Here is a 26,595-nt window from a genome sequence, read left to right on the forward strand (position 1 = left end):
AAATTAAAAACAGAAATAGCACATTTGGCATTTTTCCTATTTTGTTGCCTTACAACCTGGAATTTAAAATAGTTTTTTGGGGGGTTTGTATCATTTGATTTACACAACATACCTTCAAGTTTGAAGATGCAAAACATTTTTATTGTGAAACAAACAAGAAATAAGACCAAAAAAAAAAAACACTTGACCGTGCATAACTATTCACCCCCCCAAAGTCAATACTTTGTAGAGCCACCTTTTGCAGCAATTACAGCTGCAAGTCTCTTGGGGTATGTCTCTATAAGCTTGGCACATTTAGCCACTGGGATTTTTGCCCATTCTTCAAGGCAAAACTGCTCCAGCGCCTTCAAGTTGACCGAATACAAACATGACCGAATACAAACAGCGTAGCTATTCCCTCCGCAAGGCAATCAAACAAGCTAAGCGTCAGTATAGAGACAAAGTAGAGTCGCAATTCAACGGCTCAGACACGAGAGGTATGTGGCAGAGTCTACAGTCAATCACGGACTCCAAAAAGAAAACCAGCCCTATGTTAATTAGCTATCTAGCATCCTCTGAACACCTGTGTGTAATCGTAGAAGGCCACCAGAAACGTGTTGTCACTGAAAAATACTGTCGACTGTACCTGTGATAAAGTCGGTTAAAACAGTGTACAGTAACTGTATATTTAGCATTTGTGAAATTATTTTGATGTGATATGAAAGTTAAGAGCCTTATCTTTCTAGAACCGTATCGGAATTGATAATCAATTTGTTCAGATGGAGTATTATGCTGTTTTGGCTGCCAGAGCCAGTACTAAAAAAAACATACAGTGAGCTGCTAAAGTATTTGGACAGTGACAAATATTTTATTTTTTGGGCTCTGTACTCAAGCACTTTGGATTTAAATGATACAATGACTATGAGGTTAAAGTGCAGTCTGTCAGCTTTAATGTGAGGGTAATTTCATTCATAATGGGTGAACCGTTTAGAAATTACTGCACTTTTTGTACATATTGCCTCCATTTTAGGGGACCAAAAGTTTTGGGATAAATTAAATTATGTGTATTAAAGTAGTTCCAAGTTTTCTTTTTGGTTTCATATTCCTAGCACGCAATGATTACATCAAGCTTGTGACTCTACAAACTTGTTGAATGTACACTGCTCAAAAAAATAAAGGGAACACTTAAACAACACAATGTAACTCCAAGTCAATCACACTTCTGTGAAATCAAACTGTCCACTTAGGAAGCAACACTGATTGACAATAAATTTCACATGCTGTTGTGCAAATGGTATAGACAACAGATGGAAATTATAGGCAATTAGCAAGACACCCCCAATAAAGGAGTGGTTCTGCAGGTGGGGACCACAGACCACTTCTCAGTTCCTATGCTTCCTGGCTGATGTTTTGGTAACTTTTGAATGCTGGCGGTGCTTTCACTCTAGTGATAGCATGAGACGGAGTCTACAACCCACACAAGTGGCTCAGGTAGTGCAGCTCATCCAGGATGGCACATAAATGCGAGCTGCGGCAAGAAGGTTTGCTGTGTCTGTCAGCGTAGTGTCCAGAGCATGGAGGCGCTACCAGGAGACAGGCCAGTACATCAGGAGACGTGGAGAAGGCCGTAGGAGGGCAACAACCCAGCAGCAGGACCGCTACCTCCGCCTTTGTGCAAGGAGGAGCAGGAGAAGCACTGCCAGAGCCCTGCCAAATGACCTCCAGCAGGCCACAAATGTGCATGTGTCTGCTCAAACGGTCAGAATCAGACTCCATGAGGGTGGTATGAGGGCCCGACGTCCACAAGTGGGGGTTGTGCTTACTGCCCAACACCGTGCAGGACGTTTGGCATTTGCCAGAGAACACCAAGATTGGCAAATTCGCCACTGGCACCCTGTGCTCTTCACAGATGAAAGCAGGTTCACACTGAGCACGTGACAGACGTGACAGAGTCTGGAGACGCCGTGGAGAACGTTCTGCTGCCTGCAACATCCTCCAGCATGACCGGTTTGGCGGTGGGCCAGTCATGGTGTGGGGTGGCATTTCTTTGGGGGGCCGCACAGCCCTCCATGTGCTCGCCAGAGGTAGCCTTACTGCCATTAGGTTCCCGAGATGAGATCCTTAGACCCCTTGTGAGACCATATGCTGGTGCGGTTGGCCCTGGGTTCCTCTTAATGCAAGACAATGCTAGACCTCATGTGGCTGGAGTGTGTCAGCAGTTCCTGCAAGAGGAAGGCATTGATGCTATGGACTGGCCCGCCCGTTCCCCAGACCTGAATCCAATTGAGCACATCTGGGACATCATGTCTCGCTCCATCCACCAACACCACGTTGCACCACAGACTGTCCAGCAGTTAGCGGATGCTTTAGTCCAGGTCTGGGAGGAGATCCCTCAGGAGACATTACATTACATTACATTTAAGTCATTTAGCAGACGCTCTTATCCAGAGCGACTTACAAAATGGTGCATTCACCTTATGATATCCAGTGGAACAACCACTTTACAATAGTGCATCTAAATCTTTTAAGGGGGGGGGTTAGAAGGATTACTTTATCCTATCCTAGGTATTCCTTAAAGAGGTGGGGTTTCAGGTGTCTCCGGAAGGTGGTGATTGACTCCGCTGTCCTGGCGTCGTGAGGGAGCTTGTTCCACCATTGGGGTGCCAGAGCAGCGAACAGTTTTGACTGGGCTGAGCGGGAACTGTGCTTCCTCAGAGGTAGGGGGGCCAACAGGCCAGTGGTGGATGAACGCAGTGCCCTTGTTTGGGTGTAGGGCCTGATCAGAGCCTGAAGGTATGGAGGTGCCGTTCCCTTCACAGCTCCGTAGGCAATCACCATGGTCTTGTAGCGGATGCGAGCTTCAACTGGAAGCCAGTGGAGAGAGCGGAGGAGCGGGGTGACGTGAGAGAACTTGGGAAGGTTGAACACCAGACGGGCTGCGGCGTTCTGGATGAGTTGTAGGGGTTTAATGGCACAGGCAGGGAGCCCAGCCAACAGCGAGTTGCAGTAATCCAGACGGGAGATGACAAGTGCCTGGATTAGGACCTGCGCCGCTTCCTGTGTGATGCAGGGTCGTACTCTGCGAATGTTGTAGAGCATGAACCTACAGGATCGGGTCACCGCCTTGATGTTAGTGGAGAACGACAGGGTGTTGTCCAGGATCACGCCAAGGTTCTTAGCACTCTGGGAGGAGGACACAAGGGAGTTGTCAACCGTGATGGCGAGATCATGGAACGGGCAGTCCTTCCCCGGGAGGAAGAGCAGCTCCGTCTTGCCGAGGTTCAGCTTGAGGTGGTGATCCGTCATCCACACTGATATGTCTGACAGACATGCAGAGATGCGATTCGCCGCCTGGTTATCAGAAGGGGGAAAGGAGAAGATTAATTGTGTGTCGTCTGCATAGCAATGATAGGAGAGACCATGTGAGGATATGACAGAGCCAAGTGACTTGGTGTATAGCGAGAATAGGAGAGGGCCTAGAACAGAGCCCTGGGGGACACCAGTGGTGAGAGCGCATGGTGCGGAGACAGATTCTCGCCACGCCACCTGGTAGGAGCGACCTGTCAGGTAGGACGCAATCCAAGCGTGGGCCGCGCCGGAGATGCCCAACTCGGAGAGGGTGGAGAGGAGGATCTGATGGTTCACAGTATCAAAGGCAGCAGATAGGTCTAGAAGGATGAGAGCAGAGGAGAGAGAGTTAGCTTTAGCAGTGTGGAGAGCCTCCGTGACACAGAGAAGAGCAGTCTCAGTTGAATGCCCAGTCTTGAAACCTGACTGATTAGGATCAAGAAGGTAATTCTGAGAGAGATAGCAGGAGAGCTGGCCAAGGACGGCACGTTCAAGAGTTTTGGAGAGAAAAGAAAGAAGGGATACTGGTCTGTAGTTGTTGACATCGGAGGGATCGAGTGTAGGTTTTTTCAGAAGGGGTGCAACTCTCGCTCTCTTGAAGACGGAAGGGACGTAGCCAGCGGTCAAGGATGAGTTGATGAGCGAGGTGAGGAAGGGGAGAAGGTCTCCGGAAATGGTCTGGAGAAGAGAGGAGGGGATAGGGTCAAGTGGGCAGGTTGTTGGGCGGCCGGCCGTCACAAGACGCGAGATTTCATCTGGAGAGAGAGGGGAGAAAGAGGTCAAAGCACAGGGTAGGGCAGTGTGAGCAGGACCAGCGGTGTCGTTTGACTTAGCAAACGAGGATCGGATATCGTCAACCTTCTTTTCAAAATGGTTGACGAAGTCATCCGCAGAGAGGGAGGAGGGGGGAGGGGGAGGAGGATTCAGGAGGGAGGAGAAGGTAGCAAAGAGCTTCCTAGGGTTAGAGGCACATGCTTGGAATTTAGAGTGGTAGAAAGTGGCTTTAGCAGCAGAGACAGAAGAGGAGAATGTAGAGAGGAGTGAGTGAAAGGATGCCAGGTCCGCAGGGAGGCGAGTTTTCCTCCATTTCCGCTCGGCTGCCCGGAGCCTTGTTCTGTGAGCTCGTAGTGAGTCGTCGAGCCACGGAGCAGGAGGGGAGGACCGAGCCGGCCTGGAGGATAGGGGACAGAGAAAATCAAAGGATGCAGAAAGGGAGGAGAGGAGGGTTGAGGAGGCAGAATCAGGAGATAGGTAGGAGACAGGAGACCATCCGCCACCTCATCAGGAGCATGCCCAGGCGTTGTAGGGAGGTCATACAGGCACGTGGAGGCCACACACACTACTGAGCCTCATTTTGACTTGTTTTAAGGACATTACATCAAAGTTGGATCAGCCTGTAGTGTGGTTTTCCACTTTAATTTTGAGTGTGACTCCAAATCCAGACCTCCATGGGTTGATAAATTGGATTTCCATTGATTATTTTTGTGTGATTTTGTTGTCAGCACATTCAAATGTAAAGAAAAAAGTATTTAATAAGATTATTTCTTTCATTTAGATATAGGATGTGTTGTTTAAGTGTTCCTTTTATTTTTTTGAGCAGTTGCTGTTTTTTTTGGTTGGGTTTCAGATTATTTTGTGCTCATTTAGAAATGAATGGTAAATAATGTATTCTCATTTTGTAAATAATTGTAAATAATAATAGAATATGTTTCTAAACACTTTACGTTAATGTGGATGCTACCATGATTACGGATAGTCCTGAATGAGTCGTGAATAATGATGAGTGAGAAAGTTAGATGCAAAAAGATCATACCCCTAAGATACGTACTAACCTCTCACCATTACAATAACAGGGATAGCTTTTATTGGGTGGTATGATATTTGTGAGTCTGTAATTTTTTAACTCATCATTATTCACCATTCAGGATTATCTGTAATCATGGTAGCATCCACATTAATGCAAAAGTATTTGGAAACATATTCTATTATTTACAATGAAAGTGACTCAAAAATTTGACAAATTATTTACACACAAAATACTCACAAAATAATCTGAAAGACAACTAAAACAGCAAATGCATCCAATACATTTGTAGTCACAAGCTTGATATAATCATGGCGTGCTATGAATATGGGACTAACTACTTAACTTTTGACTACTTTAATACACATACAGTACCAGTCAAAAGTTTGGACACATCTATTCATTCAAGGGTTTTTCTTTATTTTTACTATTTTCTACATTGCTGAATAATAGTGAAGACATCAAAACTATGAAATGACACATATGGAATCATGTAGTAACCCAAAAAGTTTTAAACAATTCAAAATATATTTTATATTTGAGATTCTTAAAAGTAGCCACCTGTCACATTCTGACCAGTATGAGGGTTATTTTGTTAGTGTAGGCTGGTCAGGACGTGGCAGAGGGTATTTGGTTTATGTGGTTCGGGGTGTGTATATTATGTATAGGGTAGTTAATTTATGTAGTCCCGGGTTTTTGGTCACTGCTCTGTTAGTCTATGTTCTTTCTAGTTGGTCTGTTTCTATGTTTAGTTAATTGGGGTGTGGACTCTCAATTGAAGGCAGGTGTTGCCTTTGATTGAGAGTCCTATATATTAGGGTGTGTTTGTAATTTGTGGGAGGTTGTCACTTGAATTGCTGTTGTTTGCCTTTAAGTCTGTATTTGTCGTCCATCGTTTTGTTTTGTTTGGTATAAGTGTTTTCATTAGAAAGTTAATTATGAGCACTCAACCCGCTGCGCCTTGGTCCATTCCTGACGACCGTCGTTACAGAACCTCCCACCAAATCCGGACCAAGCCGCGGAGGAAGGAGCAACTTAGTGGAGCAAAGGGAATTTGAGTTGGACCAACGGGAGAAATGGACATGGGAACAGATTATGGCCGGAGAGGGCCCATGGAAAAAATGGAGCGAAGACCGGGAACGCTACAGGGGAACACGACTGGCTATTAAACCGGAGAGGCAGCCCCAATAATTTTTTTGGGGGGGGGCACACGGGTAGTTTGGCAGGGCCAGGAGTGAGCCGCAAGCCAAATCCCCGTGCTTATTGAGGGCAGTCTAGTATTAGTCAGGTCCCGTGCGTTGGAGTGAGGTGCACGGCATTGAGGCCTAGTATTCACAGGCCGGTGTGCGCAGTACCTGCGGGGGGAAAGTGGGCATCCAGCCAGGAAGGGTGGAGCCAGTACTGCACTCGAGACCGCTAGTGCGCCTTCACGGTTCAATATATCCTGTTCCCGCTCCACGCACTAGCCCTAAGGTGTGTGTTTCCAGGCTGGCATATCCAGTACCAGCACCACGCACCATGCTTCCAGTGCGTCAGCCCAGTCCAGTACGTCCTGTTCCCGCTCCACGCACTAGCCCTAAGGTGTGTGTTTCCAGGCTGGCATATCCAGTACCAGCACCACGCACCAGGCTTCCAGTGCGTCAGCCCAGTCCAACCCGTCCTGTTCCCGCTCCACGCACTAGCCCTAAGTTGTGTGTTTCCAGGCTGGCATATCCAGTACCAGCACCACGCACCAGGCTTCCAGTGCGTCAGCCCAGTCCAGTACGTCCTGTTCCCGCTCCACGCACTAGCCCTAAGGTGTGTGTTTCCAGGCTGGCATATCCAGTACCAGCACCACGCAACAGGCTTCCAGTGCGTCAGCCCAGTCCAGTACGTCCTGTTCCCGCTCCACGCACTAGCCCTAAGGTGCGTGTCTCCAGTATGGTACCTCCATTACCAGCACCACGCACCAGGCTTCAGTGCGTCAGCCCAGTCCAGCACGCCCTGTCCATGTTCCTCATACTAGCCATGTGGTGCGTGTCCTTAGTCTGGCACGTCCTAAGCCAGCCCCACGCACCAGGCCTTCCGGCAACAGTGCCTCGTCCAGAACTTCCGGCAACAGTGCCTCGTCCAGAGCTTCCGGCGACAGTGCCCCGGAGAGAGACGGCCCACTGTTCGGAACCAGGTGAGACGGCCCACTGTTCAGAGCCGAGTGAGTCTGGCTACAGTCCAGAACTTCCGGCAACAGTGCCTCGTCCAGAACTTCCGGCAACAGTGCCTCGTCCAGAACTTCCGGCAACAGTGCCTCGTCCAGAGCTTCCGGCGACAGTGCACGGAGAGAGACGGCTCACTGTTCGGAACCAGGTGAGACGGCCCACTGTTCAGAGCCGAGTGAGTCTGGCTTCAGTCCAGAACCAAGTGAGTCTTCCTACAGTCCAGAGCTCCTAGAGTCTTCCTACAGTCCAGAGCTCCTAGAGTCTTCCTACAGTCCAGAGCTCCTAGAGTCGTCCTACAGTCCAGAGCTCCTAGAGTCGTCCTACAGTCCAGAGCTCCTAGAGTCGTCCTACAGTCCAGAGCTCCTAGAGTCGTCCTACAGTCCAGAGCTCCTAGAGTCGTCCTACAGTCCAGAGCTCCTAGAGTCTTCCTACAGTCCAGAGCTCCTAGAGTCGTCCTACAGTCCAGAGCTCCTAGAGTCGTCCTACAGTCCAGAGCTCCTAGAGTCGTCCTACAGTCCAGAGCTCCTAGAGTCGTCCTACAGTCCAGAGCTCCTAGAGTCGTCCTACAGTCCGGGGTCGACAGAGAGGGACATCACTATAGAGACAGTTTATGAGGGCAGTGAGCCAGGGGTGGAGTGGGGTCTGCGTCCGGCTCCTGAGCCACCTCCTGAGGGGAGAGTATTGGGGTTGGGGGGGGGGGTGTTGCAGGAGCATCGTCGGTGACGGTGGCCACCCTCCCTTCCCTCCCATGTACTTTTGGGGATTTATTAGTGTTTTGGGGGTTATTTGTTGTTGTTTTTTTTGTGTGTGAGGTGCATCCGGGGTCTGCACCTTTGGGGGGGGGTAATGTCATGTTCTGACCAGTATGAGGGTTATTTTGTTAGTGTAGGGTGGTCAGGACGTGGCAGAGGGTATTTGGTTTATGTGGTTCAGGGTGTGTGTATTATGTAGAGGGTAGTTGATTTATGTAGTCCTGGGTTTTTGGTCACTGCTCTGTTAGTCTATGTTCTTTCTAGTTGGTCTGTTTCTATGTTTAGTTAATTGGGGTGTGGACTCTCAATTGAAGGCAGGTGTTGCCTTTGATTGAGAGTCCTATATTTGAGGGTGTGTTTGTAATTTGTGGGAGGTTGTCACTTGAATTGCTGTTGTTTGCCTTTAAGTCTGTATTCGTCGTCCATCGTTTTGTTTTGTTTGGTATAAGTGTTTTCATTAGAAAGTTAATTATGAGCACTCAACCCGCTGCGCCTTGGTCCATTCCTGACGACCGTCGTTACACCACCCTTTGCCTTGATGACAGCTTTACACACTGTCAACTTTTGACTGATAGTGTGACAGTGTAAGTGAATTTGTCACAATACTTTTGGTCCCCTAAAACAGTGCGAGAGCTGCCCCCCCCCCCATTTTCTTTTCTTCTATTGTACATGTGATGTTACACTATATAGTCTGAGGACATGCTTTCAGATGATTCCCTTGTTTTTGAATTGCCACATACCGTTATTGATCCCCTAGAGTAACTTTAGTGCATCATAGCTTGCTAGCTATCTGGTAGAAAATAAATAACCATGATAGTTACAAAAAAGCCACTTACCGAACAAATGTACAATGGTGGTAGTAGTACAATGAGAAACATTTTTGGGGGGCCATGACCATAGTACTGGTGCAAATACCATGGTATTTTCTTGGTAGTGACCAAAAAAACATGATAGTACCATGATATTTTTTTCATTGTACTAACATGGTAGGAAAATACCTTGGTATTTGCACCAGTGCCATGGTATTTTCCTCCCATGGTAGGGACCAAAAAAACATGCTTGTTTTTTTAATTGTATTAGCTAGTATGGTACAAAAATTAACAATGGTAGTACAATGAAAAAAAAAAGTAGTGTACCCACTTAAACGTTGGGACCTGAATGGGGCATGGTGAGAAAAATGAATGTATTCTGAAACCTTGAAGATTTAAAATAATTAGTTTATCTGGAGCTTCTTTCTTCAATACAGTTTTCAGTTGACTCTCTCTCATTCAACTGACTCGGCTACTCTTGTGCATTTCTAAGTAGCCAACATACTGTCCCAAAAAATATTTGTAAAATGGTATTATCATCTTATAAATACATTTTCATTTAATTCTCCACATATTCCTTAAAACAACAAGTTACAATGTTTCCCTTTGTTTACACTCTGTGTGAACATTCATTGTCACCATGACGGCAGGGAGCCTAGTGGTTAGAGCGTTGGGCCAGTAACCGAAAGGTTGCTCGATAGAATCCCTGAGCTGACAAGGTAAAAATCTGTTGTTCTGCCCCTGAACAAGGCAGTTAACCCACAGGTCCTAGGCTGTCATTGTAAATAAGAATTTGTTCTTAACTGACTTGCCTAGTTAAATAAATAAATACAAATTACTACGGCAGGCTGTCTTGATTGGCCCTAACTTTAGCTGACGTTAGTGTCTATGCTAATGGTCTTTTATACATTTATTAAACTATCAAAACATTATAAAAAAATAACAATTATATCATTACACTCTGCTTAACTTGGTGTTTCATATCTTATGCTTTATAACTCGCTCACCGTGACGATAATGTTTAAAATAATTTGTTTATCTGGTGCTTCTCTCTTCAGTTTTCTGTTTGCTTTCTCATTCAACTGATTCACTGACTAGGTAGGTTAACACGAGAGTGCGTGAAGCAACCAATAGAGCGGGCCGAAACAAGCTACAGTTGTCAGCGCTACAGTTGTAATGTGGAAATGTGCAAGTTTGTAGATGCATGCCTATGTTTGGTTTTGTTAGTCCTGTTAATGAGAAAGTGAGATAAGTAAATGGTAAGGATATGATGCAAGATACTTTTTATCACAAATTATAAACCCAGGAAATATAATCATATTTCATTCATGAAATATGTATCATATTACATTAAACAAATTATAAGAATATTGAGATATATTGTCTCTTATTTAATAATCTCTATTTTATTGTCCCGTCTCAGAAATGAGTGAATGATTTGTTTTACCCCCTAGTATTTTTAAGCATCAAGTATTTGTCAACTCTTCTTCAAAAAAGCCACCGTCCACGTAAGACATTGTAAGAGTTGTAACTTTGATGTTAAACAGCAGACTTTTACTTTAACTGACAGATTGAGTTTGTTATTGTATCAGTGACTCTTGGAGACTTGGCATTGGAAAATCACATCTGGTGAACAAAACATTGTTTATCAGACACATGGCATGGGGTGGAGAGGATCCCAGTTTGGCAGTAGAAACAACCTTCAATCATCTCACTGCCCCAGGTTAAAAATAGGTCCCCGTTGCACTTTATCCTAAACATTTAGTGTTCTCACTGTTCGCGCACCGACGGTCCTGAACCCATAAGGAACACGAATAGAGGGTCTGCTACGTTCAAGAGAATGTCTAGTGTAACAATTCCAATCATGGTAGCAGTTATTGAAGTTATGTCTACTAAAAACAGGAATTTGAGAGTCCAAAAATGACTGCATATTGCAAAACACTGCTCGCCTGTAGCAATTTCCCCAAAAAACAAACAATTCACAGTGGCTAGAATATTCACTGTAGACACTGTAAACAGTTATAACAGTCTTCATCTATCATGTTCTCTCTTTTCATGAGCTCATCTGCATAGGCACACAGAGCCAGTGCCACTTTTAAACAATGTAAAGACTTTTTTGTCAAATGAAATGGATCCTCGCACAATAAGGGGTGGAAGGGGCTGGCACAGTCATATAAATATACTAATATACTCAGACCATGGCAATTTGACTGGCACACTCAATTCCTAATTCTATGGGCACAGTCCAATCAGGGCTGGGTTACCTAATGGGCATGCAGGGCAGATAGCATTTGAACACATCAGTTGAGGGCCCCTGGAGGTCGGGCCCAGATAGCATATGAGCACGTCATTAGCCATGGGAAAATGTCTGGAATTGCAGGAAATTATCTTTTAAAACTGCAGAATTTCCTCAGCCTCATAGCAAAGTGTGTAGAATGACATTAGCTAAACAACTGCACATTTTTCTCTGCATCATAGCAAGTGTGTAGAATTGCAGGACCTTAGCTCCTCCCTCCCTCCCTCAAAAAACATTTGCCCACTTGAAGTAGGTGCCCCGAGGCCCCAGATGTGGTAGTCTGGCCCTGAGTCCCATAGAGCTGTAGAGAACTATAAAGATCTGAGAAAGCTTGACCTTGTAACACCTCCAAACTAATGTGCCAAAAACATGTTCACAGTTGTTTCAACCTGATCACATTTAGACACATGGCAGAGATGTTAAAAACAACAACACTGCATCAGATACATTGTTAAACATTCCATGACCAAGGACTAGTCATCTCGTCTCTGGTGTTTATCCATGTCTTTGTGGAACACATCATCAACCCTGTCTATTGTTTAACGTTGGCTTAACATTTGGTTACAAAGATGTAAATGTCATGGTGGGTGTTTCGGCCTCATTTGTAAACAGTTCATTTACTATAGACAGTCGGCTCCAAAATGGTTAGCTATGTGGAAGTTATGATGGTAGGAATGTTGTGTGAATTATCTGATGCATACTGGGTTATTACATGGCAGGTGATCAGCCACTGAACAGTCCAAACAGCTTGATGAAGTCAATAGATTTATGTACACTGTTCAGCATGTGCCAATATTATGGGAATCCCGCTCTACCTTTAGTATGTTTCATGCTTTATTAGACAGACTTAAAACAGATGCTAGGACACAGGCAGGTAGGGTTGAAATGGAGATCAAACCCCAGTCTCCAGTGGGGAGGCATGTACATATGCTGTCCCGGAGTGTTCGTTTGTTTTATTTATTTGCAGGGGACAATATCAATATTACAATAATGCAACATCCATGTAAATGTGCCGGGGTTAGCCAAAAGCTCATTTGCACCCGTGGTCCCAAGGCAGCTAAGGACAATTACACAACCACAATATAAATACTCACTAAAACAACACAAAATACAAATACATTACATCCTATAATATAAAATTCTAACGACAACAACAATACTATCATCAACTGTAGTCTTACATATGAGGAACATGGGGGGGGGGCACACACCCCGCCTGGTATAATTAAATTCTACCACTATGAAATAAAACGTGTATTAAGAAATAAATAATGTCCTTTTTATTCTTATCTTTTGTCTCTAGGATGCTTCAGAAAGAAAAACAACAATCTCTGAGATTGGTCTCAGAAACACCTTAGCAGCTCCTTGCTTGACAATGTTTAGTTCTACTTTCCTAACCTTTTTGTCAGTACTTTGTTTTGGGAACTCTTTTCCATTTTCAAGGCATTTGAATTCCACTTTGAAGGCTTCATGTTGCACACAGTGAATCATTGCTGTTTTGGCTTGTGACAACTCACTTGTTACTGCATGGTTTATTACAGTCGTGCCAGCCTCTGCAGCTGGTGTTGTCCGCACCTTCATGGAAGGATCTGGCAACATGAATGAGTCGTGCTGTGGCTTGATTGAGAGCTTTCCAGCTTGAGAACCTCTCAAAGCGATGAGAGCCGAGTTGAGCTCCAGAAACCTTAGTGGCGAAGACAGTGACATCTGGTCAAATCTGCATCTACGTGAGGCTCCAAGGTCAAAATGTATGTTCTCAGGCTCACTTGAGTTTGTTTGGGTCAGGAAAGGTGGACCTGAGAACCAACTAGTGTGCTTTAAGAGCGCAGCTAGTATGGGCCTGGTTGCATGGTCTGCTGGATTGCTGTCAGTGTTTACATAACACCACTGATCTGGATGGGTAGACTTCCTGATGTGAGTTACCCTATTGGCAACATATACATAGAATCTTTTGGTGACATTGTGGATGTAACCGAGAACTCTCTTACTGTCTGTATAGAACCCTCAAAACTCGTCATTAAGCTCGAGACCCTGGGTCTCGACCCCACCCTGTGCAACTCGGTCCTGGACTTCCTGACGGGCCGTCCCCAGGTGGCGAGGGTAGGAAACAACATCTCCACCCCGCTGACCCTCAAAACTGGGGCCCCACAAGGGTGCATTCTCAGCCCTCTCCTGTACTTCCTGTTCACCCATGACTGCGTGGCCATGCACGCCTCCAACTCAATCATCAAGTTTGCAGACAACACTACAGTGGTAGGCTTGATTACCAACAACGACGAGACGGCCTACAGGGAGGAGGTGAGGGCCCTCGGAGTGTGGTGTCAGGAAAATAACCTCTCCCTCAACGTCAACAAAACAAAGGAGATGATCGTGGACCACATCGACGGGACAGTAGTGGAGAAGGTGGAAAGTTTTAAGTTCCTCAGCATACACATCACGGACAAACTGAAATGATCCACCACAGACAGCGCAACAGCACAACGGCGCAACAGCACCTTTTCAACCTCAGGAGGCTGAAGAAATTCAGCTTGTCACCAAAAACACTCAAACTTTTACAGATGCACAATCGAGAGCATCCTGTCGGGCTGTATCACCGCCTGGTACGGCAACTGCTCCGCCCACAACCGTAAGGCTCTCCAGAGGGTAGTGAGGTCTGCACAACGCATCACCGGGGGCAAACTACCTGCTCTCCAGGACACCTACACCACCCGATGTCACAGGAAGGCCAAAAAGATCATCAAGGACAACAGCCACCCGAGCCACTGCCTGTTCACCCCGCTATCATCCATAAGGCGAGGTCAGTACAGGTGCATCAAAGCTGGGACCGAGAGACTGAAAAACAGCTTCTATCTCAAGGCCATCAGACTGTTAAACAGCCATCACTAACATTGAGTGGCTGCTACCAACATACTGACTCAATCTTTTGCCAATTTAATAATAAATAATTGGATGTAATAAATGTATCACTAGTCACTTTAAACTATGCCACTTTATATAATGTTTACATACACTACTCATCTCATATGTATATACTGCACTCTACACTCACGAGTGTAGTGAAATGCTTGTGCTTCTAGTTCCGACCATGCAGTAATATCTAACACGTAATCTAACAATTTCACAACAACTACCTTATACACACAAGTGTAAAGGAATGAATAAGAATATGTACATAAAAATATATGGATGAGCGATGGCCGAACAGCATAGGCAAGATGGTATAGAGTACTGCTAACCATGTGAATGTGACAAATAAAATTTGATTTGATTTGAACTTGGCCACATTTACATCAATGTCCATTTAGTCTCTGATCAGTTCATACATCTCAACAGCTAGCACAGCCGCACACAGTTCTAGGCGTGGGATAGTGTGGGCCGGTAGAGGGGCCAATTTTAATTTCCCCATGACAAATCCAACATGGCATTGACCTTCCGGGTCAATAACTCTCAGGTAGGCTACCGCTCCTATGGCTACTGTAGAGGCATCCGAGAAGATATGTAGCTCTCTTCTTTGAGTGGTAGACAAAGAGACTGGGATGTAGGTCCGCTGAATATACACATGTTCCAACTCCATCAAAGTTTCCTTCCACACTTTCCATTCCTCTTCTTTTTCTGTGGGAAGAGGGGCCTCCCACTCACTGGTCAGAAGCGAGTTCTCTGATTAAGGCTTTACCTTGCATTGTTATTGAAGCAACAAACCCAAGGGGGTCATAAAGAGTATTCACTGTGGACAGGATGCCTCTCTGCGTAAAAGGCTTCTCATTGTGGGACACCTGGAATGAGAAGCTGTCTGTTTCCAGGTTCCAGGAAAGTCCCAGGCTCCGTTGAAAAGGGAGAGGATCCACTCCGAGGTCCAGGTCTTTTAAGTCTTTAGCACGGTCCTCCATAGGGAAGGCTTCCATAACTGTTTTGCTATTGGATGCAATCTTGTGTAGTTTCATGTTGGACTCCGCTAACATTGCTTGTGTTTTTCTTAGAATGTTGACAGCTTCTTCTGTAGTAGCTACTGATGTCAGCCCATCATCGACGAAGAAGTTCCTCACTACATATTGCTTGGGTTCTGACCCGTATTTCCTAGAGCTGCTCGTCTCATGCAGTAGATGGCTTTGGCTGCTGAAGGGCTGTTCCCAAATACATGGACTTTCATCCTGTACTCAGTTATGTTTCTATCTGGGTTGTTGTCTTCATACCAGAGCAACCTTAAATAATCTCTGTGATCCTCACGTACACCAAAACAGTAAAACATTTGTTGCACATCTGCCGTTAGTGCAATGCAATCCTTGCGGAAGCGCAATAGGACGCCCAAGAGTGTGTTGTTTAACCTCTTGGGGCTAGGTGGGACGCTAGCGTGCCACCCGTGGTGCACTCCATCAACAGCAGGTGCATTTCAAGAGCGGCAAATTTGAATCCAAATAAATGTCAAAATTCAAATTTTTCAAAAATACAACTATGTTACACCATTTGAAAGATAAACATCTCCTTAATCTAACCACGTTTTACGATTTCAAAAAGGTTTTACGGCGAAAGCATAAATTTAGAGTATGTTAGGACAGTACATTTACAAGAGTTGTGTGTAATGTTTTGTCAAGTCAAAGACAGGGTCACCAAAACCATAAAACCAGCTAAAATGATGCACTAACCTTTTACAATCTCCATCAGATGACACTCCTAGGACATTATGTTAGACAATGCATGCATTTTTAGTTCTATCAAGTTCATATTTATATACAAAAACAGCGTTTTACTATGGCATTGATGTTGAGGAAATCGTTTCCCTCCAATAACCGGCAGTCAAGTCAGCGTCAGAAATTAAATAATTAAAATTAGAAAACATTGGTAAAATATTATATTGTCATTTAAAGAATTATAGATTTACATCTCTTGAACGCAATCAACTTGCCAGATTTAAAAATAACCTTACTGGGAAATCACACTTTGCAATAATCTGAGCACTGCGCCCAGAAAAATACGCGTTGCGATACAGACTAGACGTCATGTTGGGGAGATCTAAAATCGAAAATACTATGTAAATAATCCATTACCTTTGATTCTCTTCATCAGATGTCACTTCCAGGTATCACAGGTCCATAACGAATGTAGTTTTGTTCAAAAAAGCTCATCATTTATGTCCAAAAATCTCCGTCTCGTTAGCACATGATGTAAGCCAGCCGGACTTCTCGTCATGAACGAGGGGAAAAAATATATTTCCGTTCGTTCAAACATGTCAAACGTTGTATAGCATAAATCATTAGGGCCTTTTTAACCAGAACATGAATAATATTCAAGGTGGACGAATGCATACTCTTTTATAACGTATTGGAACGAGGGTACCCAACATGAACTAGCGCGCCAGGTGTCTAATGGGACATCACCGTTCCATGGCTCTTGTTCGGTCAGATCTCCCTCCAGAAGACTCAAAACACTTTGTAAAGGCTGGTGACATCTAGTGGAAGCAATAGGAAGTGCCAAAATATTCCTAAACCCCTGTGTTTTTCAATGGGATAGGTTTAAAGTCAATACAACACATCAGGTATCCACTTCCTGTCAGAAAATGTCTCAGGGTTTTGCCTGCCAAATGAGTTCTGTTATACTCACAGACACCATTCAAACAGTTTTGGAAACTTTAGAGTGTTTTCTATCCATATATAATAAGTATATGCATATTCTAGTTACTGGGTAGGATTAGTAACCAGATTAAATCGGGTACATTTTTTTTATCCAGACGTGCAAATGCTGCCCCCTAGACCCAACAGGTTAAGTCTGGACCACTGAGCAGGATGTCGTTAAGTGACACACCTTGACACTTAGCACTGGAGTCAAACACCACTCTAATTTGTTCAGGCTTTTGTGGATGTAAACACCAAATATGGGCAGATACCAGCGTTCTTTGTCTCCCTCTAGTGGCGGAGAAGGTTCGGCTTGGTCGTTATCCAGCATCTTTTGCATGAAGTCAATAAAATGATGCTTCATGTCAGGCTTTTTGTCTAAAGTCCTGCGAAGTGATGTGAGACGGTTCATGGCCTGCTCCCTGTTATTAGGAAGGCGATGTCTAGTGGGGCGAAAGGGTAGTGGAGCCACCCAGTTGTTTCCATCATCCTGAAAAACTTTTTCGTCCATAATGTCCAAGAAGGCTTTGTCCTCCACTGATGGTGCTGGTTTTTCATCGTCTTGTGTTTTGTCGAACACGGAACATCCCAGGCTGTCTGTGTTCACAGTTGTGCTTGGATCTCCCGAGTGCACTGTAGAGGGAGAGATGTGTTTCTGAGCTACGCTGTTGTAGTTCTCTTTCACCTGGATGATGTCAGGGCAAGGGCTCAGATAGGATGTGCGACCATTTTGAAGTATGTTTGTCCTGAACACATTGACACTGGCTGGTCGGTGAGCCGTTCCCAGACAGACCTCACCCACAATGACCCACCCGAGGTCGAGTCGCTGTGCATAAGAAGTGTCGTGGGGCCCATTGATTTGCTCTCGTACCTTGTGTACCCTTAAGATGTCTCGTCCTAAGAGCAGGAGGATGGGAGCGTCTGGGTCCACAGCTGGAATTTTGTCCATCACTGGTTGCAGATGGGGATGATGATACGCAATGTCAGGGGAGGGAATCTCCATCCTATCTGGCATCATATCACACTCTATCAGAGTAGGGAGAGTGAGCTGCATGTGTCCATCTATAGACTCCACCATGAAGTTGACGGCTCTCCAACCTGAAGTCTGTTACCCCAGAACAGGTCTTCATGGTGTATGGAGCAGAGTTGTCATTGATGTTGAAGAGATTGAAAAACTCTGTCTTGGCCAGAGATTTGTTGCTCTGTTCATCAAGCACTACATACATTTTGACAGCTTTCTCTCTTTTCCCAGCTGGATAAGCTTTGACTAGGTATATTTTTGAACATGATCTTGGATTGACTGCCTCACCACAGATCTCGGTACACTTTGAGGTGACAGATAGAAGAGCATCGTCACCTTGCTCCCCGCCATGCTCTTTCTCTGCTGTAGCGGTGTCTGTATTTGAAGGGGCCTGGATGCAGAGCAGCAAGATGTCTGTCGCTGTCACACTTAGAGCACTTGATTGACACCTTACAGTCTTTAGCTCTGTGCTGACTTGACCCACAACATCGGAAACAAATGCCATTCTCTTTGAGATATGATTTGCGCTCATCTAGAGTTTTGTATCTAAACCCTTTTTAAGAGGATGAGGCTTGATATGTATTGGGCAGTGATGGTCAGGGCTTTCAACCTTTGTCTTACTGGGTTTGGTTTGGTGGTCTGAGGGCTCAGATGACACGTCTGTTTTAGATACAGTCACAGGTGTCTTGCTGCTGTATCTGGCAGGTTTCTCACTTTTCGTAGACACCTGGGTAGTTGAGGTGTAGAGGATGAAACTGTGGTCGTTTCTAGTTTTCGCCTGGTTCCTGATGAATCTCGAGAAGAACGAGAATGGTGGGAATACTACCCAATAGTCCTCCTTGTATTTGGATCCTTGTGCTACCCATTTTTCTTGTCAACTGAATGGAAGTTTCTCTACTATAGGGTTTACCCCCCGAGATGTGTCCAGATAAGCGAGGCCTGGAAGGTACCCTTCTACTTTAGCACACTCCAGTTCAAGAAGAGCGTCACCTAGTTCTCTTAGTTTGTGATTGTCTTTGTTAGCCAGTTTTGGAAAATCATCAATTTTCTTCAACAGTGCATTCTCGATCACTTCGGGTGTACCATAGCACTCTTCTAGTCATTGCCAGACCATGTTATGCCCTGCTGTTGCGTTGAAAATATGGACAGATTTAATTCTCTTTGCTTGCTCAGACGACTCTGCCCCTAGCCACTTGGTAATTAGATCTAACTCTTCCATGGCTGATAAATTCAAGTCTCTGGTCGCATTCAGAAAGGATGCTTTCCATGCCCAATCATTTTCAGGATGATCATCAAACTTCAGGAGTCCGGAACTCACCATCTCACGGCGTAGGAGGTACTTGATGAGGTCTGGTGCCACTTGTGACCCAGGGAAGTTTTGTGTGTGTGACTGGAAGTGGGCTTGTTTTCCATTTCCACCATGCTGCTGTTAATTTCTTTTGAACGAAGAGTCTCTGCTCATGCGCTGTTGTTTGCTACTTTCTGGATTGTGGCATTGTCACGTCCTGACCAGCAGAGGGAGCAATTGTATTAGTTTTGGTCAGGACGTGGCAGGGTTTTTGTGTGTGTTAAGTGTTGTGTTGGTGATTGGACTCCCAATTGAAGGCAGGTGTGTTGAGTTGCCTTTGATTGGGAGTCCTATATAGTAGTGTGTGTTTTTCTTTGGGGTTGTGGGTAGTTGTTTTTGCACTGCATTTGTTAGCCTGCAAAACTGTTGCTGTCGTGTTTATTGTTTTTTCCTGTGGATGCCTTACTTGAGTTTATTAAAAGTATGAGTATTCACATTCCCGCTGCGCCTTGGTCTTCTCTCCAGTACGACAACTGTGACAGAACTACCCACCGCACAAAGACCAAGCAGCGGAGAAGAGGACAGAGGGAAGTCAAGGAGGACTATTGGAAGCAGCGCGCTCAGGAGGAGATGGCATCCTGGTCGCTGGAAGTATTGGAGGAAAGGATTGACTGGACATGGGAGCAGTTGCAGGTCCACTGTGACAACCTGCCTGGGAGGCAGGTAGAACCCGAGAGGCAGCCCCAATAATTTTTTTGGGGGGGGCACAAGGGCTATTTGGCGGGGCGAGATTAGAGCCCCAGGCCAGCTCCCCGTACCCTTGTAGGGCAGAGACAGACTGGACAGGTCCCATGCTTTGGGGTTGGGGCTGTGGTGAGGCCTGGGATTTTCAGGCCGGTAGGCACAGTACCAGCGCCCCGCATGTGCCAGGGTGAAGTAAGCATCGAGCCTGAAGGGGTGATGCCAACCCTGCGCTCAAGACCGCCAGTGCGCCTCTACGGTCCGGTGTTTCCCGCTATGCGCACTAGCATGGAGGTGCGTGTCTCCAGGCTGGCACGTCCGGTACCAGCCCCACGCATCAGGCGTCTAGTGCGTCAGCAAAGCCTCGCCAGTCAAGAGTCGCCAGAGCTGCCCGCCAGTCAAGAGTCGCCAGAGCTGCCCGCCAGTCAAGAGTCGCCAGAGCTGCCCGCCAGTCAAGAGTCGCCAGAGCTGCCCGCCAGTCAAGAGTCGCCAGAGCTGCCCGCCAGTCAAGAGTCGCCAGAGCTGCCCGCCAGTCAAGAGTCGCCAGAGCCGCCCGCCAGTCAGGAGTCGCCAGAGCCGCCCGCCAGTCAGGAGCCGCCCGCCAGTCAGGAGCCGCCCGCCAGTCAGGAGTCGCCAGAGCCGCCCGCCAGTCAGGAGTCGCCAGAGCCGCCCGCCAGTCAGGAGTCGCCAGAGCCGCCCGCCAGTCAGGAGTCGCCAGAGCCGCCCGCCAGTCAGGAGTCGCCAGAGCCGCCCGCCAGTCAGGAGCCGCCAGAGCGGCCCGACTGCCCGGAGCCGCCAGAGCGGCCCGACTGCCCGGAGCCGCCAGAGCGGCCCGACTATCGTCCGGCCCAGCCCGAGCGGCCCGACTATCGTCCGGCCCAGCCCGAGCGGCTTGGTCTTCTCTCCAGTACGACAACTGTGACAGGCATGTAGCTGGGTTAACACTAAGCTCTTGTGTCTCCACTTCAAATGGAAGTTCAGCAAAGTAAGGCCTAGCATGTTGTTGCACATACTCACATCTACGTTGGACTGGACTTAAGGGCTGTTTTCCTGTGTCTTGTTTTTTGCGAAGCTCTCTGCGTTCTGATCGTACAGCTTCTTCAAAGGCTGCAGCTTCAGCCAACGCAGCAGCAGCTGTTCTCTCAACTTGGAGAACATATAAACTTGCCTCGAGGTCAACGTTTTGCTTCAACAAGTCTATTTCCGCCTTTTGTTTCATCACAGAAGCTTCCTTCTCAGCATAGGAGACTTGAGCACGCGCTGCGTCCGCCTTGGTGCGTGCTTTGATGGCTGCAGAACTCGCCGCTAAGGATTTGCTTGACTGTTTTGATGACCTTGATCTTGTAGACTGAGACTTGGTCGCAATGTGCTGAAGAGGCTCCTCCATCTCTCTCTGTCGAACACTTGGTTCTGGTTGTTGTATCGTAGACTGCCGGATCAGAGGCTTTGTTGGCTGATGAACGTAGAAACATAACCACCGTAGCTGCTTCTATGCGTGCAGAACGAATTCTCCCCATTAACAAGAACAGCTCATTGGGAAGAATCAATGGATTTCTTAGAGAAGTACATACAAACAGTCTTGTCGATATTTAAATGGAGGCAAGAATTAGTCATCCATTTAGAAACATGTACCATAGCTTCAATTAACTTCTCTAGGCAAGGGGGCGGTATTTTCACGTCCAGATGAAAAGCATGCCCAAAGTAAACTGCCTGCTACTCAGGCCCAGAAGCTAGGATATGCATATTATTAGTAGATTTGGATAGGATACACTCTGAAGTTTCGAAAACTGTTTGAATGATGTCTGTGAGTATAACAGAACTTATTTGGCAGGCGAAACCCCGAGGACAAACCATCCAGGATTTTTTGTTGTTGTTGAGGTCACTCTCTTTTCAATGGGATTTCAATGGGAATCTAGAATTCTAAGGCAGTTGCTTGCAGTTCCTATCGCTTCCACTGGATGTCAACAGTCTTTAGAAATTGGTTGATGCTTTTCCTTTGTGTAATGAAGAAGTAGCCCTGTTCAGAACGAGGGTCGAGTGAAGTGTACTGTTGTGGTTGAGGCACGTGACCTGAAAGCACGCTCCACTTTGTTTTCCTCCGGTATTGAACACAGTTTATCCCGTCTTAAATTTTATTGATTATTTACATAAAAAAATACCTAAAATTGCATTAGGAAAGTTGTTTGAAATGTTTGGACATAGATTACAGGTCATTTATGAGATATTTTGTAGTCATGTTGCGTGAGTTGGAACCGGTGTTTTTCTGGATCAAACGCTTCAAATAAATGGACATTTTGGATATATAACGACGGAATTAATCGAACAAAAGGACCATTTGTGATGTTTATGGGACATATTGGAGTGCCAACAGAAGAAGCTCATCAAAGGTAAGGCATGAATTATGTCTTTATTTCTGCGTTTCGTGTCATGCCTGGCGGGTTGAATTATAATTGTCTGTGTTTGTTTGGTGGGGTGCTATCCTCAGATAATCGCATGGTTTGCTTTCGCCGTAAAGCCTTTTGAAATCTGACACGTTGGCTGGATTAACAACAAGTGTAGCTTTAATTTGGTGTATTGCATGTGTGATTTCATGAAAGTTTAATATTTATAGTAATTTAATTTGAATTTGGCACTTTTCCATTTCACCGGATGTTGTCAAATCGATCCCGTTAACGGGATTTGAACCATAAGAAGTTAAACAATTGGTTGTTAACAAGTTATTTTTTGAGTGTACATACAGAACTGTATTGTCTGCATACATCTGCATGTTAATAACTTGTGGGCAAGCAAGTGGGAGGTCATTTATATAGATGGTAAACAGAAGGGAGCCTAATATTGACCCCAATGTTATAGTAAAGAGTCCGACTGAGTGTCCCCCAAACGAATCCTTTCACTTCTGTTTGTCAGATAGTAATGCATCCAACTAATGACTTCAGTGGACACATTAAGGGAGGATAGTTTGGATAGGAGGACCTCATGATTCACAGTATCAAAGGCCTTTTTAAGATCCAAAAAGACTGCGCAGACTACACCACCTATGTCCAGTTTAGATTTAATGCACTCCAGAAAATAGCAATTGGCTTTTTCGGTAGAATGGTTAGTTCTGAATCCAAATTGCATTTGATGAATGGAGTTGCCCTGAATGAGGTGAGTCAGGTGATCAACCACCCATTTTTCAGCTACTTTTGATAGCACTGGAAGAATGCTTATAGGTCTGTAATTTTCCACCAGTGTTGGGTCACCAGATTTTAAAACCGGTATCACTGCAGCTGACTTCCAAGCATTGGGGAAGAACCCATATTTGATGGACAGATTAACTAGATGTACAATAGAGGCAATAAGAGAATGTGTTTGTCTCTTCAGGAATACATTGTCTAGACCAAATACATATTTTGTTCTAGAGCTCCTGAAGAAGCTAATAATACTGTCCACTGCTGACGCTGAGATTTCAGGAATTCTGAATATTGGTTTATTATTATCTATGGGAGTGAAAACTGTGACCTTGGTTGAAAATCTTTGAGCCAGTTCCCTGAGCCAGTTCTTTGAGTCAGGTTGAAATAATCTGATCTGAGTTTTTTCCTGCAAGTTTTGATTTCCCAGTTTATATTGAAATTGCCCATGAAGATAAGAAGGAGATTATGATCACATTCTTTAAGCATGGCATTTAGATGGTCTTAAAACGAGATATCAGATGTTGATGGACGATATAATCCAATAATAGTGAGAGACATTCAGGGGAAGACATTCAGCCCCATACATTCAATGTCATTGGCATGTTTCCATATGATACGATTGCATTTAAAGTTATCTTTCATGTACATAAGCAATCCACCCGTCTGCCCTCTCCCCTGTCCCTCCTGAATATGAAATGTCCAGGGACATTAAAGGCAGAAATGTGAGAATATTTCTTCAGCCATGTCTCAGAGAAACAGAAAAAAATCTAGATTAGAGTCGTTCAATAAATGTTCTACTTGTTCACTCTTAGAAATAATGCTACGAATATTCAGATGACCTCCCAATATTCCTCTAGGCTTGGAATGAGGGTCCCAGAGCATTTTAGCCTGATTAACAGTTTGAAAAAGTTTCATAGTACAATGTCTTCTAATACCTGGGTTAAGGGAACTGAGTTTCTGTGTCGAAGCCGGGTTTTGTTTGGGACATGTATCAAGAGTTGTGTCACGTCCTGACCAGTAAAGGGGTTATTTGTTATTGTAGTTTGGTCAGGACGTGGCAGGGGGTGTTTGTTTTATGTGGTTCGGGGTTTGTTGGGCTATGTTCTTGTTAGTTTATTTCTATGTTAGCTCTAGTCTTTCTATTTCTATGTTTAGTTAATGGGGTTGACCTTCAATTGGAAGCAGCTGCTCCTCGTTGCTTCTAATTGAAGGTCTTATTTAAGAGGGGTGTTTTTTTTCTATAGGATTTGTGGGTAGTTGTTTCTTGTTTAACTGTGTGCCTGACAAGACTGTTATTGTCGTTATTTTTGTATACGTGTGTTTTTGTTATGGTTTTTCCTTCTTTCTGCCAATTAAAAAGAAGATGAGTATACACATTCCCGCTGCGTTTTGGTCAAATCCTTACGACACCCGTGACAAGTTGGCATTAAAATTAAATTATCAGCACATTGCCCATTCTCTTGAAAAGCCATGTTAGCAACAGAAGTTATGCTCACATACACAGATAATATAGGTTGCTCAAATATAAATTATTTCAATCCATCAATGATTTCGGTCTGTATGGCTAATTAGGGGGACTTTTCTCCACTTCTTCCAGAATTAAATCCTCCATATCAGTCTTTTTTTCTGCATGTGACCTAACTCCAGACTCTGATGGGGAGCTTGGTACCCTGGGCCGCTTGGGTGTATATTGATTCCGGATTGTTTGAATGAAGGCCAGCATTGATGTTTGGCTGCCTTCTATTGTATTCCCCAAAGAGTTGCACCGCCTTCCGGGTCCCTTATTAACCTCAAGATTTTCTATTGGGTCATGATTGTCACTGGTCTCAGTAGCTACTTTCCCAGCTTAATTCTTTGCATTTTTCCAAATTTTTCTCGGAATGAGAGGTCACTGTTGCAGACTCTGGCTCACCAGGTACCAACTCCAATGTTTCATTTACTCCGTCTTTGTCCTTGGGAGCCGAGGAATTATCTTCTTCAACCTCAGTCTCTCTGAGATCAGTCATTTCAGCTGAGATATGTGATACGTCTGCCCTACTCATGGGGACAGGATTGTTGTCCTGCACATAGTGTTACTTACTCGACCGTGGCTCTGTATGGGAACCCTGTTTTCTTGAGCATCCTCTTCTCTCCCTAGATAACCATTGGGATCCACACAGGAGAGGTGGTAACTGGGGTCATAGGTCAAAGGATGCCCCGCTACTGCCTGTTTGGAAATACTGTCAACCTCACCAGCCGTACAGAAACCACAGGAGAGAAGGGAAAAATCAACATTTCAGAATATACTTACAGGTAAGGATAATAACGGGTTTATTTAGATGAATGAGACATTGCTGTGAAGTGCTGATCCATCCTTTGTAAAATTGTGCATGGCATGTTATATTACTGTTGCTGACACCTGTATGTGTGTGTCTAAAGGGGAAAACCCCTTTCTTTTGAAGCAGCCTTTGGGAACAACATATTGTTGAATTCTGTGAAAATGTGGGAAATACATTTTGATTTCAGGTGTTTGCAGTCAGCAGAGAATGCTGACCCCCAGTTTCATTTGGAGTACCGAGGACCCATCACCATGAAAGGCAAGAAGGAGCCCATGAATGTCTACTTTCTGTCGCGCAAAAGTACTGAAAGCATAGTTTGATCATAAAAGCATTCCCCTTTCCCTAGTGGGCAAAATGCATAAAGGTGTAAATTTGGGGTTCTAATTTGGTTTTATGGGTTGAAGAGATGTCAGATAACCAAATTAGAACCAAGAGAAGATGTCCTTTTCTGGTCGCTAAAAAGAGATGTTAAACGTTTTACAATCAGCATAAAACCGGACCATGACGTACGCCTGACCAGTTTTGCTCACTGGGTCACTTGTCAGTTTCAAGAAGCTGCTATATCTGAAGACATAACAATTTTACCATCTAGAAATATACCTTGTTCTCTCCTTCACCAACAGTTATTCGTATTGTTGGTATGTACAGTTGAAGTCGGAAGTTTACATACACTTAGGTTGGAGTCATTAAAACTAGTTTTTTAACCACTCCACACATTTCTTGTTAACAAACTATAGTTTTGGCAAGTCGGTTAGGACATCTACTTTGTGCATAACACAAGTAATTTTTCCAACAATTGTTTACAGACAGATTATTTCACTTATAATTCACTGTATCACAATTCCAGTGGGTCAGAAGTTTACATACACTAAGTTGACTGTGCCTTTAAACAGCTTGGAAAATTCCAGAAAATGGCTTTAGAAGCTTCTGATAGGCTAATTGACATCATTTGAGTCAATTGGAGGTGTACTCTTTGCTTGACATCATGGGAAAATCAAAAGAAATCAGCCAAGACCTCAGAAAAAAAATTGTAGACATCCACAAATCTGGTTCATCCTTGGGAGCAATTTCCAAATGCCTGTACAAACAATAGTACGCAAGTATAAACACCATGAGACCACGCAGCCGTCATACCGCTCAGGAAGGAGACGCATTCTGTCTCCTAGAGATGACCATCGTTATGTTTGGAGGAAAAAGGGGGAGGCTTGCAAGCCGACGAACACAATCCCAACTGTGAAGCACGGGGGTGGCAGCATCATGTTGTG

At 45.0% G+C, this 26,595-nt stretch overlaps 1 protein-coding gene across 2 annotated transcripts in view; it reads left to right on the plus strand.

Annotated features, from left to right (window-relative positions):
- Nucleotides 1-25,761, plus strand: part of LOC106610009 (guanylate cyclase soluble subunit beta-1) — a 68,661-nt gene extending 42,900 nt beyond the window's left edge. For both annotated transcript variants that reach the window (XM_045722638.1, XM_014209103.2), the window contains exons 12-13: nucleotides 25,150-25,304; nucleotides 25,518-25,761. In XM_045722638.1, coding sequence (XP_045578594.1) covers nucleotides 25,150-25,304; nucleotides 25,518-25,650 — 288 coding nt within the window. In that variant the 3' untranslated portion in view covers nucleotides 25,651-25,761. The remainder of the gene's footprint in view (nucleotides 1-25,149; nucleotides 25,305-25,517) is intronic.
- The last annotated feature ends 834 nt before the right edge of the window (nucleotides 25,762-26,595 follow it).

This window comes from Salmo salar, chromosome ssa08 (assembly GCF_905237065.1).
Source record: "Salmo salar chromosome ssa08, Ssal_v3.1, whole genome shotgun sequence".
Taxonomy (NCBI): domain Eukaryota; kingdom Metazoa; phylum Chordata; class Actinopteri; order Salmoniformes; family Salmonidae; genus Salmo; species Salmo salar.